Genomic DNA, 20646 nt, shown 5'->3' with positions numbered 1-20646 from the left:
ACTTTCATCTCTACACATAAGGTAATTCATATTTAAATTTTGAAATATTTTGTAACATCTGAACTCATGTTTTTGTTTTTTTTTCAGCTAAATCAGGATGTATTAGAGAATTTTTTCTCGCAATTGCGACAAATTGGGGGAGTTTACGATCATCCTTCTCCTCTCAGTTGTTTGTATAGAATACGTATAATGGTTTTAGGGAAATCACCCAGCATTTTGCTAAACCAGACAACAACCGTTGAGGCTATGAATACTGAGCAAGATGAGTTCATTACAACAACAGAGAGCACTGCATGTGATGTTGGAAGCAACGATTTCTTTATCTCAGCCTCCATGTTTTGTGAAGCCGAAATAATTCCTATTTTGCCAAATGTGGAAGCAATGGAAGATGTAAATAATTTCTCAATGCCAGACGGAAGTTCACTTAGTTCAATTAGTGAAACTAGCATAGAATTGCCTGAACAAGAAGCTGACGGATTGGCTTATATACTTGGGTATATTGCAAAAAAACACCAATCTAAGTTTTCCAATTTGAATCTGGGGGAACATACATTCAAAACTAAATTAGACCATACCTATTGTCAACCCCCAACATTTGTGCAGCACCTATCGTGCGGTGGGTTGTTTGAACCATCAGACGAATTTTTAAATTGGGGAAAAAAGATGGAAAAAATATTTCTTAAAATGAATCCTGACGGAAGCTTAATGAAAGGTTCAGGCATAGTGCAGCAAATTACTAGAAGGATACAAAAACACTTTGAAGAACTGCCAATAGAAATAATTCGTTCTTTTGCTAAACAACGAGTGATAGTAAGAATGCGTTACATAAACTTAAAAACAGCTAATACTTTTAAATATAAAACCAAAAGAAAGTTTGGTCAGGCTAACACTAAAGCGGTCAAAAAAATGAAAAAAATTACAACATAATTCAATATATTACATAGTACCGTCATAGATATAAGCTTAGTATTATATTATACTGTTATAGATATAGTCTTAATCCTGTATTATTCTTAATCCTATATTATAGTCTTAATCTTAGAATGACTGTGTACCATTGTTAATGTATAGTGCTCAGTGCCGTATCACCGACGAATACAGAAATTTTCCCATTTTTCTAAACTCCGCCAATAGCTCCATTGCTTGATTTTAGCATTATTCTGCTGCACGTCTTTAAATGGGGCATTAGCGTACGATCTTCCTTGCGCAGCTTTGTGCTATCATTAATTTGAATGTTTATAGACTATTTTTTGCCCTTGAAAATTTCCTTTACGAATTATCTGGCTATCCATATCGCGGGAAGAGGCCACCTGTAATTGATTTTGTTAAAATGCTAACTGATTTCGAACACCGTCTCATACAAGCTGCTTCATCGGCATCAACTCACAAAGGCAGGTGTAGAGATACTTGTTCCACTTGTTTGGGTGTAGCAGTTTATTCTCGAGCATGTCCTTCATTAGGCCGACCTCGCCATCGTTCAACATTACAAACGCGATGAGTTCCTGATTTTCCCTATCGTAGTTTGCAATTGAGTACCGGTGTGCCTGTAAACGGTTTCTTGAGGACGTACAAATGGATGAAGTTCTTTTCATTCTTCAAGATCAACTCATTGTACACATTGGGTCCTTCCTCTGATTCTACGATTTAGAGCAATGTTATTTCTCACATCTTACACTTATCACAGCCTATACGGCCATGGTCCAAGCAAACCAAAAAAAGATTAAAAGAGAAGCATTTTTATGCGAGCCACTAAATTATCTCCATCGTTCCTGCAAACCACAACAACACCACCGTTATTTTGACAGACAAATTGTAAACAAGATATCCAAAATGGTTCCGAGCAAAACTGCTCTGTCGCAACCTGTCTAGTGTTTAGTAACCTTGGATATCCCACAGTCATACGAATGTCACGATTGTCAAAGCCATCAACGCTGGAATTTTCAATAGCCTCGACACTGCGTTGAACGATTTCGAACAGTTTTGAACTGCCAGTTGGTCTCCAAGTTTGCTTTCAAAATATATTGGTGCTATTATGTCATATGCATTTTACGTTCTACTAGAAATTGAAATCCACAACCCTTCTTCTAAAGGAGGATACATTTTCCAAATCAGAAAAAAATAGAACAACAATAATTCTTTGAGTAAAAATAAGAATTGTTATTATATTTCTTAAACATTATCTATGCATGTATATATATATAGATTTTTAATATATTTAGTAGATACAATACATTTGCTTATCGTCCTCATCACCAGCACATGGTGCACATTCGTGCTAAATCGCTCACTGCTCGAATCCGAACGCTATCTAATATTTTTATTCAGCTACCTTAACTAATTCACCTACATGTTCTTACAATCAAAAAAATAAACTCATTCCTTCTCGTTTGTATCACGTTCAACATTGGACTTTGACGTCCATGCCAGCTGTTTGTCGGGCTATACCTTGACCGTAAGCCAGAATAAGTTTCTGTTTTCTTCTAATGCCCCACCATTCATCGATTCCCATGTCGCAGCCGGATCCAATGAGCTACTTTTTTAACGTTAGAAAATTAACTTATCGACTTCAATTCTTTGACGACTTTAAACTCATTGAAAGGTATTTGTTTTTTTTTCTAAAATGAGCAGTACCAAGAGGCAAATAAATGCGTCAATGTATTGCAATTGAAGTCACCGTCAACCGAACTCTTCCCACGTACAAGAAGATAAATAAACGCGAAGGCTTCGCTGTTGGTTTGAACATGTTCGAGAAGCGGGCCTTTAATTTGCCCAAGCGGAAACTACATACTTTCTATGTACAGCGCGGCGGCAGTTGTTCGTTAAACTTTTTTTGGGACATACTGAAGAATTGAAGCTGGAGCAGCTTCAATTTAACGTAAACTCACATCGCTCCACCAGCCAAACCGATAACATAAAAACGGAACATACCCTAAATGATGGTCTGTTTCTTAATGCTAGCTTTAAAACAACACAAGAACGCGAGCGTTTCGCTATTACGTGTTCCAGAAATGTAATGCAGTTGAATGTTCCCGCCCTTTACAGTTTTGATAGGAAAGCGAATGATCTTCCTGTTCGTGGCATTGATATACCAGAATCAAAATAACGACGTTATGCAATAATTTCTAAGCCGATGAGCATCCAACCGCAACTCACATCCATATAAGTCGAACAGCTCGATGGACACCACGCACCGATCTGGAAGAAATCGCAAAACACGAACCCACGAACCCGGGTCGCAGGAAAGCTAGGAAAACCGTAGCGACCCGAAGCGGTAACCGTCGGGAGTCGAGGCGACAGACGAAGTTTTGTGGAGTGTGGATCATGGACATGGCAGACGAAGGTAAAGTACTGATTACGTTTGTAAAATGTACATATTTTGGCAAATAACTCTGGAGTTGGCTCCCGGGAGCGTTCTTAACGTATTGTGGGCAAACCCGGGAAGAGAATGTCCCTTGGCTGCTCAAGTGATTCCGAACTGCCTTCAAATGGACGTTCGTTTCAGCCATGTTCGGGGTACGTCGCAGTCACAGGAAATGTAATACGAACTAAGAGGTTAAAAAATGGATTTACATAAGTTAACAACTTGATCTTCCAACCGCTGGTCGATCGCCGCGACGATTTGGGATATTTATAGTTACAAAGTGTGGACGATAGCTGTTTATTACAATAACATCGTCACAGCGCCGACCAAGCTGCTATATCTCGTTCCGGTTCTGGGCTACGCACTGTACCTACTTCCTTTTGGCATACGGTTATCGAGAAGAGGCATACGTTAACACGCTATAAAATGTTGCGCGTTCCTTTATGCTTTATCTGCTTTTTGTCTTCTCTGTCTCTGGTTCCCTAAATTGGGATTCTACGATTGGGTTAGCGGTACTAATTCGAGTGTTCCCGAATGGTTTACATGCACATCGACCCTGTGCTTAGTTCGTTTGATTTGGATTATCTTATGCATTGCTGCACTACCTCCTCCTGTGACTACAGCTAACGATACCTTCCTTCTTCTGATTCCTACCGGTCTCATTATGTCGTGTTATAGTGAAATTTCTTTAGTTCTCTGTTTCACCCCGCTTTCACTTACGCTGCTACGGTAGAAGTAACAAAAAGATTAGCACTAAAGTTTACAAAACCCATCGTTCCTAACATGTACGAATCCCCGTGCCCCGTTGCAAGCGAACGTTCGCTCTTAACGTTCGATTTCCGTACGTGGCAGACTACAAGGCGCGTGTTATCTGTGGTGGACCTTTCGCGGAGGGCAATACCGTAGGGAGCTAGCACAAATGCAGCAGACAGTTGCCCTCCTCGATCGACCACACGACTAGCTGCTGCTGTTCCGGTTGCTGCTGGTGCTGTTGTTGCTGGTGCTGCCACCGGTCCCGCTGCCGCTGATACTGTTGTACCGTGCCCTGAAGCCTGCCGCCCCCTGTCATGCACCCAACCCATCGGAATACGAAGAAATGCTGCTCCGCGTCGAGCCACCGACCTGCAGCAGATGATGGTGGTGGTGCGGATGATGGGACGCATGGTTCGGATGCTGCTGGTGGTCGTGGGGCTGCTGGGGAGATTGTGGAGGCATCGGCACGAGGCTGTTCCCGTACAGCTGCTCCATTTCGTCCAGCTGCTGGGCGAACGTTTCCTCGAGGCGCTGCGTAGTTCAATGGTGACGGTGGTATTACAAAAGAAAAGCAAGATGATAAAGAAAAACAAACAAAACAGTATTAGCAAACAATAAACCTGAGTTTATCCCCAGTCCCAAATTCTTACACAATGATAATGACCAACATAAAAAATAGAAATAAAAAAAATACACACAAAACGAATCGAAAGAAACAGATAATTAAAACAAGTGGTATACTAAATAAAGTGTAACAAACATAATGAACATATAATTATATCTATGAGTATTGCAGCCGGGTTTTAAAAACAAAAAAAAATGAAACACGAAACATGTACGAGGAGAAACAAGCTCCCTGTACAGAAAAGGGGCCCACACAAATTATGATAAACCTTCACCAACCAACCACCTAACCATATAGAACAGTATACGCTTGATCCAACAATGCTAGATGGCCGATTACCATGAAAAATAGTATTAAACACAAAACAACTAATTTAATTCCAATTTGTCAAAGTTTTGGATTAATTTCATAGAAAAAATAACCACATTTTGTTTTTAAATTCGAATTGTTGTAGTGAAGCTGAGTGGTTCAAAGCTTTAATATAATAAAAGTATCAAAGTTGAATGTGTTAAAGAAAGTATATTTTCTTTTTTCAAACATAAACAATAGATAATGAAGAGGATTTACCTTTTGTTAGATTTATGTTAGGTGCCAATGTAAAATATTAAAAATTGCACCACACTTCCTAACACCTTCATTTCCTGCCAGCATGAGGAAAAGAAACGGGGTATCGTGTCGTTAACGAATCGTGCAACACATGTCACACTGTGTGGTCGATCTGATGTACTTGATCGATTGTACAGTGAATACAAAACATCACGCACGCATAAGCTTCCCTCCGTATGTGTGTCGCACAAGACGAACGATTATTTTATGCACGACGAGCGGCGCAATGTCCATGCACCAACATCGATCATAAATGCACGTGATTTGTGCAACAGATGCGCGACCATAAGAGAACTGAACCCTTGATTATCTTAACTCTTGTATTTGATACTTTGTTGTGTTTATTTTTTCCGTAGTGACACTTCATAAAACATATTTGCATATAGTTAAATGTGTCCCAGGAAGGCATTGGACATTAATCAACAAAGAATGGATGTGGACGCCATAGAAACCCCATAGAAGCGGTATAAATATATCTTTAAAAACCTTTTGATTTCATTCGATGTAGCCCACCTATTTCCAGCGTAAACGTTACAATTTGTTAACAAATCTACCGGTTTAGTTTATACACGCGCGTCCTTTTGAAAACGACCCAACAGACAAACGAAAGCAAACTAATTTATCTAGCAACGCCTTGCGCACTTGTGCCACCCATTATTATTGATCGCAAGTGATCTTGAATTTTAAAGTGTGCAAATCGCTTATCGATACGTGATCGAGACCTTTAAGGGGTTTTATGACACGGTCAGCAACACACACACACACACACACACACACACATGGTAGATCTTGGATCTCTCCTCGCTTTTAAAATGCGAAGGAGGTGATCCCGCGTGAAACTCACGATACCGTATCAATCTTATCGCCAACACTACAAACCGACTCCCGGAGGCCGCCCTGAGTACTGAGCTGGTACTCATAGAAATAATAACCCGTACCAATCGGGGGAAACCAATGCTCGGTGACAGGGGGTGTCTGCCTGCTGTCCGGAAGTGTGGTTCCTGCGGAAGAATACTAGTCATCGGCGGAGTCATGGAGTAGAGTAAGGTGCGCGGCGTTTAGTCGGGCACGCCTTACGGCGTGCGAACCACTTGTTTGGCTGGTTCAGTTTAGCAATGATATCCGAGCGAATCGGTTCACCATGCGCGCCACGGGGTGGTACGACCCTTAGGGTGGTGACGCTCGCGCTGTTTCGATGTTTGCTGCTAGTGTTCCTAACCATCGATAGTCAGCCCCAGTTTAGCACCCTGGCGGCGTTCGATTACTGTGCCGCGTCGAAAAATCTCTGCCAACCAGCCGGGGCACGCCACGTCGTCTGCAATGGACGGCGTTTCTCGCCAGCCTGCCAATCGGATCCGAGGCTCATCAAGATGAAACCGGCATACCGGGGCCTGATACTGGACTTTCACAACCGGCTGCGGAACAATCTGGCCTGCGGGTACTTCCGTCGTTACGCCGAGGCGAGCTCGATGGAGCAGTTGGTAAGCCACCAACAACAAACCCTGTGTCCATGATGTTGACACTTGAACAATTACTCCCTTCCTTGTTTTTTTCCTCGCTTGTTTCAGCATTGGGACAACAAACTCGCCCGGATGGCGGAGTACAACGCGCGTACGTGCAACTTCGCCCACGACGAGTGTCGCAATACGCGCAAATACCGGCAGGTCGGTCAAAATCTGGCCATCAACTGGTTCCACGGCGTTAACGTGACCGTGCCGGCGGCGATCGACAAGTTCCAGCGCCACTGGTTCCAGGAGCACAGCCGTGGCCGGCAGAAGCTGCTCGATCGCTACGGGGAGCAGTCGATGCGGGCCGGCATCGGTCACTTCACGCAGATGGTACACGCCGACACGACGCGCGTCGGGTGCGCGATGGTACGCTTCCGGAGCGTGAAACAGGATCTGCCCGTGACGCAGTACTACCTGGTGTGCAACTACTCGGTGGGGAATCTGTACGAGCGGCCGGTCTACCGGAAGGGGCGCCGGTGCAGCAAATGCAAGTACGGTTGCGCCAACAACGGAACGCACTACCGATGCCTATGTTCAACCGGACCTGCTCAACCGAAAGGATGATCATTCATAAAGGCAGAGCGGTTCACGTAGCGTAATTTTCATAATATATTCCATTCCATCATAAGTTGACCATACACACATAAAGTGTGTAAATTCGCCCATACATAAATATTTCAACTTTATTTATTTAAAATATGCATGTTTGTTTACGATAAATAAAATAAAAGCTATCAACCTCTCCCGAATTTCGTTGTCCTATTTCTACTACTCAAACCATCGATAACAGCAAAATATCCAATTATGGGTCACGACCAGATTTTACACTCGAAAAGAGTTCAAACAAATGAAGCACTTTCTCTATCATCGGCGCATCGGTAAAGCAAATCGGAGGGACAACTTATCGTAGAGTACATAGCAAACGTGATAAGACACTGGAAACGATAAGCTCGTGTCACCACTAGGTGCGTTACAACACGCTTGTGTTGCAAAAAATAAAAATAAATAAACACCTGAAGTACTCCAACCAAGTCGGAGGAGATTTATTCCCGTACGCAACGTGGATGAAATGAGTTACAGATGTTTAACAACCCATTATCCCCAAGCTGATGACCAAGTTTCCGTTCCAAGACGTGTTTCCGTCGTCACGGATGGAGGGCAAACCAGCTAGCGGAACGAAAATGAGCGCCATGTGGCTTCGGTTTATCACGTGTTCGCATACACTGGGACAGTTCAAATTGGATGATGATGCATCGACGGGAGAATGTCATCCCTGGAATGTGTGACTGGTATTGGTCATTTACACAGAAGGTAGGTAATATTTTACCATAAGTTATGGTTATTGGTGCACCTGCTTGTACTTCAAAACAGTAGTTGTTTTCAAAAGAGATAAAGAAGCGAATGTCTGATCTGCGCATCAGAATTCAAGATGAATGACATGGCATATGAGGCACCAGTTTCGATGGACCACTCGCTTGGATGGACGACAATAACAAACGATAATCGTTAACACAAATGAAAAATACCCAAAAGGTGAAACAAACATTTTATAACATTAAACCATAAAGCAACTTACGCCACATGGGATATAATTTAAAAAAAACACGCGTAGCAAGTGGAACAGAAAAGAACTAACCGATACAACACAATGAACAAACGGAACAACGGTACACACAGCAGGGATGTGGTTCGACAAAGAGGGAGGAAAAAACATCGAAAACCAACCTTCTCAGGACGATCCAGAATGTCGGCAGGCAGTAAGAAGAGGGCCGCAAGACACAACAAGGACGTGCGCGTGTGGCGTTTGTTTGGATGTTGCGGGAATAGCGCGAGTGTGTTGTAGGAACATATGGGGAAGAGCGCCATTGGTATCATTCGTTTGACGGGCGTAATAACCGGGTGGAAGCGGAACCAGGCATGCCTAATGTTTTGCAGTTTCCGGAAGGAGTACTCCACAAGAAGTTTTAAACTGTACCCCGATTCCTCTTTTTCGCTCGCTTAACTTCAACACGTTTTAACATACGATGTTGGTTGTGCAAGCATGGTTAGTTCCTTTGGCAAGGGTAGTGTTTAATATGTGTGACAAATGTTAGTAATAGTAGTAGTTTATCTTCCATTTTCGCGATGGCATTTTGTTAGTGACAGACTGATTTAGGATGGCCACACTCTTCCCGTCCTATTTGTAGTTGTTGTGCTTCGGTGTGAACGTGGGTGAATGTTAGTACGTATGGAAGGTGTTGGAAAGAACACGGCCTGTCTCTTCGTACTTCAACAGAGGAGAGAAGTAAGCGAACGTTCGTTCGTGTGATCCGCCTGGAGAAGTGTCTGCAGCCCGAGTCAGTTCCGAGTTGCGCTGCGGGTTGGTTGCGGGTGGTTTTAGAGCTCCGTTTGCATGTCACAGGTTCGCGATGCGGGTTTCTTGGCGCTCTGGGAGTTTCCGGGAGGAAGATCCCAACGCGCGCCAAACAGTGGTACGTAATTCGAGGGAATAGAGGGATAGTTGGGTGGATAGAAGAACCATTGGCAGTGCGGGAGATGGTGGTGGTGGTGATGGTGTTGGCGAAGAGATATGGAGTGGCACGAACCAGCAATACACAGCATCAGCTTTCCTTTCCCCTTTTTTTGGCACACATACTGAGCAAAATCTCTAGATGTTTTCCAATCTACATAGAAAGGAGGACAAAAACAATCCATCTAAACAACCGTATCATCATCCTTGCCCGGCGCCAGCAGCACCGGTGTCGACGGTGACAACTTCAAGCCCGTTGTGCCCGACTTTCGGCCACCATTGGCCGTGGCGTCGTGTGGCAACGGTAGCCCACCCCGGGCGGAACTGAATGTGGTCAGCCGATGAACGCTGCTGACGTCGGAAGCGCTGGCAGCAAACGTGTTTTCACCGAGCCGACTCGTTCCCCAGCCACCGGACGTGCGGGGCATCGTGCCACTGGACGCGTACGATGCGTGTGAAATGTTCGACCGGTTCGACATACCATCAAAGATGCTGGCCGGCTTCCGATGGTTCACTTGATTGACGCGTATCGACACGATACTGCGATCCTTTGGCTCCGGATAGTTTTGGTACGTCCGGGAGGAGCTACTACCATACTCATACTCCCCTCTACCGCCGCCGCCCGTCGTCGAAGCACTCGAGTGGAGGAAACTTTTGATGGGAATGCGCGTCGCCGAGCGGGCACCCGACGACGACCCCTTGCCGGACAGCAGATCCTCTGATTTGCGCCGCACGTGGACAGCACCAGCGGAACCATATGCTCCGTCATTCGTGTGAATATACTTGATCGCGGAATCGCGGTGGCTTCCCTTACTGCCACTACCTCCACCACCTGAGTACCCACTACTTGCCACACCTCCTCCTCCACCAGCCCCCCTCGGGATGTAGTTTTCGCCCTCGTTCTCCTCCAGCACTGAGTCGTAGGACGAGGCGAGCGAAAGCTTGTGAGCCGAGTTGGGCGTGTTCGGCATGGAGCGGGTCAAATCCGGCACGGAGCTGTGTATGCTGCTACGATTACCACCACCCCCACCGCCACCTACACCACCAGTTCCGCCAATGCCTACCACTCCGGCACCACCTCCCACACCACCGCCGTTGACCGAGGGAAGGGTAAGGAACGTACGGGAGCGCGTGATGTTGAGCAACCGGAGCGAAAGGGTATTGAGGGAGTTGGCGCGATTGCGCAGCTCCGGCGGCACGATGAAGTCACCCTCGAATTCGCGCCGATCGACCGGACCCCAGCGGTCCTCGTACTCGTCCACCATGCGGTTCAGGTGCTTTTCGATGGCCTGGCAGTACCGGTACACACACACGACCAGCAGTGTGACGGGACGGGAAGGGGAAAAATCGGGGAGCGGGACCAAGGACGATGACACAAAATTTGCAAAAATCGACGAGTATGTGAGTTGTGTTATGTTTTGTTTTGTTTTGTTTTGTTTTCATAAACGTAGCGGGCAAAAGAGAAATAGAAAAAGAGTAAAAAAATACATTCGGTTACGGTTAGTAAGTGGCATCGGCATTTGTACAGCAACAGGTTAACGGGTATAAATAGGATCGAAAGCTGAAAACATGAGCATTATTGGTTAGAAGCTAATTAATCTTACATACGATTAGTTTTGTGGCGCATGCAATGCACTTGGCTCAGCAAACGCTACAACGCGTCATTTTACACACCAACCAATCTACGTTACGTCGAAGAACTAACGGTGTTTACTAAAAGATAGATTAACCAATTTAATATGAACCCTTAAGGCACTACAGGGTAAAGCTTTTCTGAAATTGTTTTGTAAAGGCTTGTCGCCTTCATAGTTTTACCTCACTCGGGTAAGCGCAGTGATTTCGTACTGCTCGTTTCCCGTGTGCGGCACAGGCTAATATATTTTTAAAACAAGAACAAGCAGCTAATTACTATCCAAAGTACTTCCATAGTTGCTAGGGAGCAAACGATCATTTAAAGTATAGATCATAATTTTTAACATTTTTAGGATTAAATTAATATTAATGTTTCTTCTGCTTCGGACGATAAACTATTTAAAAAAACAATGTGGCACATTTCGTAATCAATTTGGCTGTGAAGGGGTCTAAATAAAGTATGTAAATAGTTTAGTTAGTATCGTTCGTACTAGGTCGTTAAATTTTGATCAACCATGTCAATAAGAAAGTATTCTAATAATAAAAAAAAAATTATTGGTATGATATTAAAATTCATCTATCTTAACAATTAAATCAAAAGCCTTTAGGGGGTTAACGAAACCTTAAACGAATAAAGTTAGTTCTTCGACAAACATTTTAGTACAATCGTTTTTACATTAGCCAATTTGAATTAAATAACAAAAACATTTGAAAAACGCTAACTACATCTTTGGTTTTGAACACCCCTCGTCATTCACGTTCAACTTCACCATTCAGATGACTTTCATCTAATCTAGAATCTAGTTTATCTTTAAAGAAGATGATAAAATTTGGTTCTACAATTCATACGGAGTATTAAAAACCAATCTCACATACGATCACATGCAGGTCCCAGAGACCCCTCGCATTTCTGCCAATAGAGCATTCAATTTCTATCATCATGGAACACTTACCTGTTTGCGTGGCATCAGCTGAGCCTTCCATTCGCGCAGCTCCTTCTGCAGCGCCTCGTCGCACTCACGCAGCTTAGCCGTCTCGTGCTCGAGCAGCTGTTTGCGTTTTTCGTTTTGCAGCTGCTCCAGTTCCCTGTTAGAAATAGATCCACCATGTGAAAATCACCATATGCTTTGGAGGAATGGAAACTTTTAATCCACTTACCTGATGGAACCTTCTGAGGTAGCCCTTAGCTCTTCCAGTTGCTTACTGTGCTTCGTTTCGAAGCGTTGCTGCTCCTGGTTGTACCGCTTCTTCTCCTGCTCCTGGAACTGATGGTTTTAAACAAATGACATAAGTAAGAATGGTTAAAACAACTTGGGAAGGCTCTCTGTCCTCATACCTTTTTCAGTTTATCCCGCTCCAACTCTGGATCGGTGGTCATCGAAATGCGCAGCGATTCGCGGAACATCATATCGCGGGCCTTCCGTTCGGCGCGGATTCTCTTTGGCAGTGCTCGCCGTTCGATCGTCTGTCGCTTCAGCAGCTCCTCCTCCTTCCGGGAGATCATACTGGAAGAGGCGGAAGAGTTTGTGAGTTCACGAAAGAAAGCAAAAACTACCATCCCTTTTAGCCATACCGTTTGATCTGATCCAATTCTTTCTCGTGCCGGATAATCATCTGATGGCGCTGCATGAAGCAAATGTCCTTCACGTGTCTCTTCGCTAGCTGGTGCTTGTCGTGAATGTGTTTCTCCTCCAACTCCCACAGCATCGCTTCTCGCGTTCTCATTGTCTGTGAAAACCACAAAGGCATAACAATATTTTAATAGTAAATCCCATTGGATGGCAATCCAAACTATCTAATATTCAGTGCGCTCCCATCAAACTTTAGTACAAACATACCGTTTGCTTTTGCTGCAGGTAACCCTTGTCCGTCGCCGATAGTTTCTCGCGGTAGATTTCACTGATCCGTCGCAGCGCCAGCTCGTGATTCTCCGACAGAGACGACAGGAACGATTTCTCACGCTCCTCGTGCTCGAATTCCATCTGCGTTTTTCGCTTGCGGAACTCGTCTTTCCGCTTCTCTTTCGGCAGTAGGTCAACCTCCTGCTTGAGCAGCCGTATCTCCTGCTTTAGACTATCGCGGAACTGAGAAGAACATGGATCGGGATTAGAAAATGCAAATGTACCACAACGTAATCGAGGAAAGGGGCGAAGTCTTAACTTACCAACTTTAGATCACGCTCCTGCTCGCCCCGGATCTTCTTCGAGGTGTTCCGCAGTTCCGCCTCCTGCTGCTGTTCGAACTTCTCCACCGTCTGGCGGTGCTGGCGAGCAAGCACATCCATGTCCGCCTCGAAGGTACGCTCCAGCTGAAGGCGTTCCTGCTCGAACTTCTTTTCCTGCTGCTCTTTGGCGATCGCTTCCTTCGCTTGCAGGTCGTAAAACTGTTTTTTCTCCTGCTTCTGCAGCATCTTCAGCTCGCGCAGCTCCTGCTTGCGGAACAGGTGGTCGTCGTACAGCTTGTTGCTGTCCTCGTCGCTGTAGATCACCTTGCTAGTGGTGGTCGTAACCTGTACGCCATCGATCTCGAACTTACGCGTTCGTTTGCGGGTCTTCTTTTTCAGATTTTGCAAGTGCAGCTCCTCCTTGGTGAAGTTACGGTTCGCCTTCTGTCGCACCGCACCGGGAGCGCCCGGAGCGGCGGCTACACCTGGCCCACCGGCACCTGCCGTAGCTGCTGCAGCTGCCTTCGTTCCCTCGCCAATGACAAGCGTGGAAGCGCCCGACGAGGAAGACAGCAGCGGTGGCACCTTATCTCCGTCGTCGAGGTCCAGTGAGGGTAGAGGTTTCCTTCGCAGTGTCACCTCCTCGTCGAGCTCCAGCGTGGCTCCGGCAGGGTGCTCGCGACTGTCGTGACTAGTGGTGGTCGCAATGCTTTCCGCATCGCTTCGATCGTGCAGTTGTTTCGGCCCAACCGTTACGTTTCCGCTGCCGATGCGCTGATGCTGATGATGATGGTGGCCGGCACTGCCGCTACCACCCCCGATAACAACCGCTGCGGCCGGTGGATGGTGGTGGATAGGGGTGCTGGCCGAGCGGACCGATCCACCGCCCTCGAGTGAACCGACACTGCTGTCCGGTGAAATCCGTTGCTTCTCGTTGTGTTTACTTCTATTCACTATGATACTAACGTCCTCGCGGCTCTGATGGAACTCGGCCCCACCGTTAAACCGATTTCCATTGATCGCAGCACCACCACTGGCGCCGGCCACAGTGGACACCGGACCACCAACCGGCGCCTTACCCGATTGACTCGGTAACGAAATCGATGATCCCGAGGGCGACCGCTGCTGCTGGTGCTGCGTCGGGAGCGGTTGCTGACGGCCGCCGCCAGCACCCACCACAATGTCCACCTTCACGTCGTCACTCGATTCGCTCGGGCCACAGCTCACGTTCGACAAGTCACTGGTGGAATCATTATGGTACGGATGATGAAGATGGTGGTGCGGATGCTGCTGCTGGGGAAGATGGCCTTGGTTGAGCATCAGCTGCGGGTGGTGTTGGGACGAGTCCTTCACCTTGATCTCCTCCTCGCCCACCGTCACCACCGATACATGACTAGTGTCCAGCAGCAGCTTACTTCCGTTGCCGCTGGTGTTTAGGTTACTAATGCTAGCATTAAATACGTCCCCGTCGCCGTAGCTGTCGGTGTCGCGCTCCACCGCGACCTCGTCGAATCCGGGGCTAACGATAAGCACCTCACTCTCGTCCAGTTTGCGTGCGATCGCTCCCTGGCGATGCCGGGGTGAAACGTTCTCCAGACTGTCCAGGGATTGGAAATCGTCGTCCGTCGACGATTCGTTGACGTGCGTTTTGTTCAACTCGTTCGAGACAATAACGACCTCGTCCGAGCCGCCGGTCGCCGGTGATGATATGATGCGCGAGCGACGCTGCTGCGACGAACCGAACGATTTCGTCGACGAAGCCGATGAGGACGTTCCGGAGGTGGTGGTGGCCGCGGCTGGTGGAATCGAATTATCTATGATGACCGGCGGGTGGCTCGTCACCACCGTCACCTGGGCCACATTGCTTGCCAGACTGTTCGACGGGTCAGCCAACACGGTCGCATCGTTGATGGTAATGGATGTGGTAGAGGAAGAGTTCATCAGATGATGCGGGTGATAATGCTGCTGCTGGCGTGCGCTACCGGGCGTCGAGGGGACCATCTTAACGCCACCATCGTCTCCATCGTCCGACGGTGGAATTGCTTTCGGCGGAATGGCAACATTGTTGAACGATTGATTAGCAGGTGTCGGCGACGCAGGACGTTCGACGACGACCGGGGACACCTTATCCTTGCTGGTGGCCCCAGTTCCTCCTACTGGCGTCGGAGGAGCGTGCTCTTTGCGTGGAGACTTAGGCTGATCGTCGATCAGTACACCGGCGCTGCTCATGCGCACAAGCGCCGGTGGTGGTGGAACAGAACTTGCCGCTGTTGCATCCGGACGATCAGCTCCGGCCGGAGGTGTTTGGGGTGTTTCCGGTGGTGTCGGGGGAACTCCTTCGTTCGGCATGGCACCAGCGCCGGCCAGCGGTAGCATGGCATGTTTGGCCGTCGGTGAAGTCGGTGTCTGCGGTGGCGGTGGAGGTGCGGGTCCTTTCTTAACGCCGGCAGCACCGATGACGGCCGCTTTTCTCTGCTCACCTCCCACCACCGAACCGTCTACCGATGGCGTCTGATCGAGTAGTTGTTGCTGATCGTTGGCCGTAACTTGCTTGGCAACCGGTAGAACTGGCGCTGGCACACCGGAAACCGTGGACGAGGTTGAAGATGATGACGTGGTCGTTGTTGGTTGCGGCGACACCGCTGCAACCGGTGCCGGTTGCGACTTTTTCGACTCTGGCTTCGTCTCCACAGCAGCCGGAACAACCACTTCTGCGGGTCCAGAAAGAGGAGTTGGCGCAGCAATTGGAGCTGCTGCTGCTGCCGCTGGTGGTGGCACCGGAACTGGAACCGTCGGGATGGGCTTCGTTTTGCTGGGCTCGTCTTCGGTGCTAGGAACGGGTGTAGATTCTTTCGAATCTCTGGACGATTTCGAAAGGGATGTCGGTGTGTCTGGAACTGGAATAATTTTGAATTCAATAAAACATACACTTTTCTACCAGCGTCTCTCCAAAGCTTCCACTTACGTTTATCAGTTTCTTGACTCTGTAGTGATGAAGAATCATCGTCCAAGTCGAGCGGTAGAGCAGAATTGCGGGGTTCCTGGCGTGCGCGACGAAGAAATACGCAAGAGAAAAATAAACAACATTAATGTAAGAAAAGGAGTTTGGCAATCGAACAAAAAACTGATAATAAAAATGAATGAAGTGAAAATAACACTATCAAAGTATAAATCATTGAAGAAAAACATCATGCATATAACATTGAGCAAATTATGAAAATATGAACAATACTAACTATCGAATGACAGTTTGCGAAACAGAAAAGAAAGAAAAAGAGCTACGGAACTATTGCCAGACTAGATGTTTACGCACTACAGTCCGATTTTTCTGGTTTTTTTTCAAATTCTTTTTCTTTAGATCAGATTGAAAAACTTTTCGATTTACAATGAGGCACTCTACGACACACTTGATAGAAAACGAGGCGCTTAGAGTACAGGGGCGTTGTTGCATACGTAAGGAAGTAAGTTAAACTAATTAGTTTAATTGTATAGTATAACATACGATTCTATGTCACACTGTACTGTATTGATTTCTTAAACCGTAAAATAATACATTATTGTTGAAATTGTAAACTAGTCATAGGTCGTGTTCGGGATTCTTATGAGAAAATGAAATTCAAATAGCAACTTCATGACGAAATGTACGCAATTTAGTATACAATTCCCTCTCGTCCAAACAAAAGCTTTCTACTAGATTGGTAGTTTTGTATAATATCAAGAAGTGATTGATTAAATATCGTTTTAATAAAATCTAATACAATAGATAAGTTTACTTCCGTACAACAAACAATGCGAAACTCTGGCGCCCCGTGGGTACCGGGAGAGGAACTCTTAACAACACAACATTAATTCACACTCAACACGCGCAATCACAGAACGAGCGAGGGACGCAAATCGGGCTGCCGTCATTTCCAGCACAAAACACTCTAGTCTGACAAAACTTACCAACCCTCTGATAGAGCGATCTGCGTTTCGCTTGTCGTTTAGCTTTCTGTTTTCGTTTTGTTATTTTGTTTGCGCAAGTTCGTTTGAGTTTGTTAGACAAAAAATTCCACGGAGAAAACGGTTGGTAATGGCGAGATCGCAGATGTTAGTAAACGAGTATCAGGTGTGAGGCAGCGTGTGAACAATGGGAAGGAAAAGATGTGAACAGAGCATGAGATAGTGAGATATTGCATTTCGAACAAACACACGTGTGTGTTAGTACGTGAGCGGCGAGTCATGGAGCACACAGAGGGCTAAACTCTATTTGGTAGCAGGCCCAAGATTGTCCACGTCGTGGTACGAAATCCTGTTGCGCCTGATTTGTGAAAACTTTTTCGATGCGGAGTAAAATGCGTACCTCTGCCTCTTCATCGACCAGTTCTTCCTCTACGACGTCCGCCTTGTACTCGAGCAGCAGGTCCTTGATGGGTTTCGAGTCCAGGTCACCGCTGATGAACGGTAGTGCCATAAGTACGTCGGTCGAAGGCCTCTGCTGGGGATCCTACAACGACAGTCCAACAAGACAGTTTTATTTTGTGTGCAAGCAGCAGCTGGTAAGAATATAAATGTTTCTAATCAAACCCGTACGTACCTTCACCAGTGTGCGCGCCAGAAAGTCATTAAAGCTTTTCGTCCATTTCGACGGTTGGTCCAGCTTCGGGGGTTCACTTTTCTGAATCTTGAGCAGCACCCGCATCGGCGACATCTCGCTGTTCGGTGGTTCCATCTGGGCGAACTCGATCAGCGTGATGCCGAGCGACCAGATGTCGACCTTGAAGTCGTACGGGTTGTCCCGGAACGTTTCGCACAGCACCAGCTCCGGCGCCATCCAGTACGGCGTCCCGATGAAGGTGTCGTGCTTCTGCATCGTATGCTTGTTCTTCGCCGAGACGCCGAAATCCGCTGCGGAAAACCGAAAGGAAGCAGAGAAAAGAGATTAATCGTTGCAACTCACGGGTGCACCCATCCATCACACACGCGGCAGCGGTAGGCGTTATTGCAATTGCTTACCCAACTTGACGCCACCGTCCATCGTCAGCAGCACGTTGCCGGCTTTCAAGTCCCGGTGTATCACCTTGTTCTTGTGTAAATGGTTCAGTCCGGCGCACATGTGCTTGCATACGTAGGCAATCTGCGCCTCGGTGAGCGGTTTCTCCAGCTCCACCATAATACTATCTAAGGCACCGCCATCACAATATTCTATCAGCATCTGCAGTAAACGAAAGAGGAGAAAAGGCGTGATAAAGTTTCGTAACAAAAGACCACCGAAGGGTGAGGTGCGAAGAAGAAATCGCTTCAATCAGCCTAGACCTTGCACAGGCTGCGTATACCCTCTGGAAGAAAAACATATGATCCCTCTCCCTTATGGTGACGCGGATAATCGCTGGACCCAAACAGAAACTTTCTATAGCGGAGGACGGAGGACAGTTTGGAATATCAAAACCATCCGGTAGCTTATGAATGAAATTACCTACCGCCGGGTTTTCTTAATCTCCACCAACACCAACACCGACCGGGCAGTAGGAAAGCAATCCCGCAAAGAAATTCGATCCACTTGGAGGTGGCCTGCCCCATCCCGAAAACATCTTCCAAGACAAAGCGGCATAAGGTTCCAGTTGACTGTCGACGGTGCAACAGATTGTATTTCGTTGCTTGTTTTTCATAAACATGTTCACGCTTTGAGCTAGCGTCTTGGTTTGCAAGTCGCAGTCTCTTAGCAGCACATATAGACGCTTTCGATCCTTTTTCTTCTCTATCAGGTTTGTCGTTGGTTTGGTGCAGTGAAAAGGAACCGTGCAACTATGCAAAACATCGAAGCATAAAAAAGGGTGGCCTCACTCAGTGCAATAATATAAGGGTAACGTATTGTACCGCCGGCATAGGCACAGGCTATCGTTGATTTTACATGAGCGAGAAGCAAAAAAGTAGGTATAAAAACTCACACTAGCTGAACGCATGTTGGCAATTGTACATGGGTGTACTTACAATAATGAACAATTGCTTTTGAGTGATAAATTAGACTGTTTGGTTATTTGTATCATCTTTCTTGTTTACGGTTTTGATTAAAAGAATTCCAAACAAGGAAAAAGAAAATAAAACATTTCTAGGAGTATTCATAATGCGAAACCAACTTTAGTTAGTAAAATACAAATCGAGTAGTATTTTCTTGTATATATGATCCTACTGAAATCAATATTAGTTATAATATCAAGCCTTCACAAGGTCTACATATTGATATTTTTATGAGTACGCGGTGTTGATCCTTAATCAGATAATTCACAACAGGAAACAGGCATTTATTTGAAGATCTGGTAAAGCTCACTCCACGGAAATAATTAAAACTGGCCTAAGTAGATCATTGGAGCAGTAGGAATTTATCCTACGGTTGATATGTAAAACAGTATATCTTAGTCTCTAAATCCTCGAGGGAACATGAACGTTCAATCAACACAGGAAAATCAAATAGTAATTTAATAATAAAAGGCAAAATAATTGTCTTCTCGCCTTCAGCGACTCCAGTACAAGTCATCGTATCGGATGAAATGGAAAGTTATATTCTGTGTTCAAGATATTTTTCTAATCACTACCAAACCTTAGCTTCTTCTGTACACTCTACAACTGCAACGTACGCACTAAGCTGCGATCAATTTTACATTGGTGCATTGCTATACATCTACACACAGATCGGGCTAAACTTTCTTTATGCGATCCTAAAAGATTGGAGGTTAATAGTTCTCTGAATTTAAGATAGGATTCTCTGATTACAATAAAATTCTGAATTAGAATCACAAAAAAACCCCGCCCAACAACCTTCGCTCACTCAACTCACCCATAGCTTGTCGTCGATCGAGTACGCCTCGTACAAACCGACAATGTTCTCATGCTTGATCTCGGACAGAATGTCGATCTCCACCATGTGATCGCTCAGGTTCTCCTCGTCCTCGAGGGTGCACATCTTGGCGGCGGCCAGCTGGCGCGTTTCCTTGTTCTGCGCTTTGTACACCTTGCCGAACGCGCCATCGCCGAGCTCGCCGATCATGTCCCAAAAGTCGTTCGGGTCCGTGTCCATGCGGATGTTGTTGAAGATGCGCTTTTTCTTCGCCTCCCCGCTGCCCAGGTGGAACACCTTCTTGAGATTGTTGAGGAACGACATCTTGACGCGATGGTGCAGTAACGGAAAACCTTAAAGGGAACTAAACAACACACACCGCTCTCACTGTTTCGGAGCAAATTCGGCCCGACCGCTTCTTGCTAGTAGCTAGTGGTTTCGTTTTTCACTGCCCTCATACACGCACTCTCACTCCTCTGTGACTCGTACTCACTTTGTTGTAGGTTACAACCAACTAACCTCCCCCGAGTGTAGGGAAATCGCTTATCTCTACCGTGGTATCACTCTATATCTTCGTTCTTATCTATTTCCCGCGTCACTCTGTACGTTCTAGAAAATATTTATATTTTCTGCACATAGACCTATTGCGTTTTAAGGATGTTTTGCTTGCTTTC

General features: G+C 46.1%; 2 protein-coding genes across 2 annotated transcripts; one reads left to right on the top strand and one right to left on the bottom strand.

The window, feature by feature from the left end:
• The first annotated feature begins 6460 nt into the window (after nt 1-6460).
• LOC131285446 (antigen 5 like allergen Cul n 1-like) lies at nt 6461-7417 on the top strand. Its single transcript, XM_058314302.1, has 2 exons — nt 6461-6826; nt 6914-7417. The coding sequence occupies exons 1-2, from the start codon at nt 6461-6463 to the stop codon at nt 7415-7417; spliced, it is 870 nt and encodes a 289-aa protein (XP_058170285.1).
• A 2130-nt stretch (nt 7418-9547) lies between these two features.
• LOC131288088 (uncharacterized) lies at nt 9548-20420 on the bottom strand. Its single transcript, XM_058317188.1, has 13 exons — nt 19973-20420; nt 18154-18352; nt 17735-18045; nt 17501-17644; nt 17108-17149; nt 16124-16199; nt 13159-16055; nt 12833-13078; nt 12568-12722; nt 12331-12499; nt 12153-12259; nt 11948-12080; nt 9548-10651 (listed from the first exon to the last, which is right to left on the bottom strand). The coding sequence occupies exons 1-13, from the start codon at nt 20294-20296 to the stop codon at nt 9548-9550; spliced, it is 5907 nt and encodes a 1968-aa protein (XP_058173171.1). The 5' UTR covers nt 20297-20420.
• Between the last annotated feature and the right edge of the window lie 226 nt (nt 20421-20646).

This window comes from Anopheles ziemanni, chromosome 3 (assembly GCF_943734765.1).
Source record: "Anopheles ziemanni chromosome 3, idAnoZiCoDA_A2_x.2, whole genome shotgun sequence".
NCBI classification, from domain to species: domain Eukaryota; kingdom Metazoa; phylum Arthropoda; class Insecta; order Diptera; family Culicidae; genus Anopheles; species Anopheles ziemanni.
This window is presented reverse-complemented; position numbering and strand designations above follow the sequence as displayed.

Coding starts and splice junctions, on each gene's coding strand:
- LOC131288088 (XM_058317188.1), bottom strand. CDS start 20,296: ATGTCGTTCCTCAACAATCTCAAGAAGGTGTTCCACCTGGGCAGCGGG. Junction 12,500..12,567: donor GAATTGGATCAGATCAAACG/GTATGGCTAAAA, acceptor CGCCTCTTCCAG/TATGATCTCCCGGAAGGAGG. Junction 12,081..12,152: donor ACCTCAGAAGGTTCCATCAG/GTAAGTGGATTA, acceptor TATTTCTAACAG/GGAACTGGAGCAGCTGCAAA.
- LOC131285446 (XM_058314302.1), top strand. CDS start 6,461: ATGATATCCGAGCGAATCGGTTCACCATGCGCGCCACGGGGTGGTACG. Junction 6,827..6,913: donor CGAGCTCGATGGAGCAGTTG/GTAAGCCACCAA, acceptor CGCTTGTTTCAG/CATTGGGACAACAAACTCGC.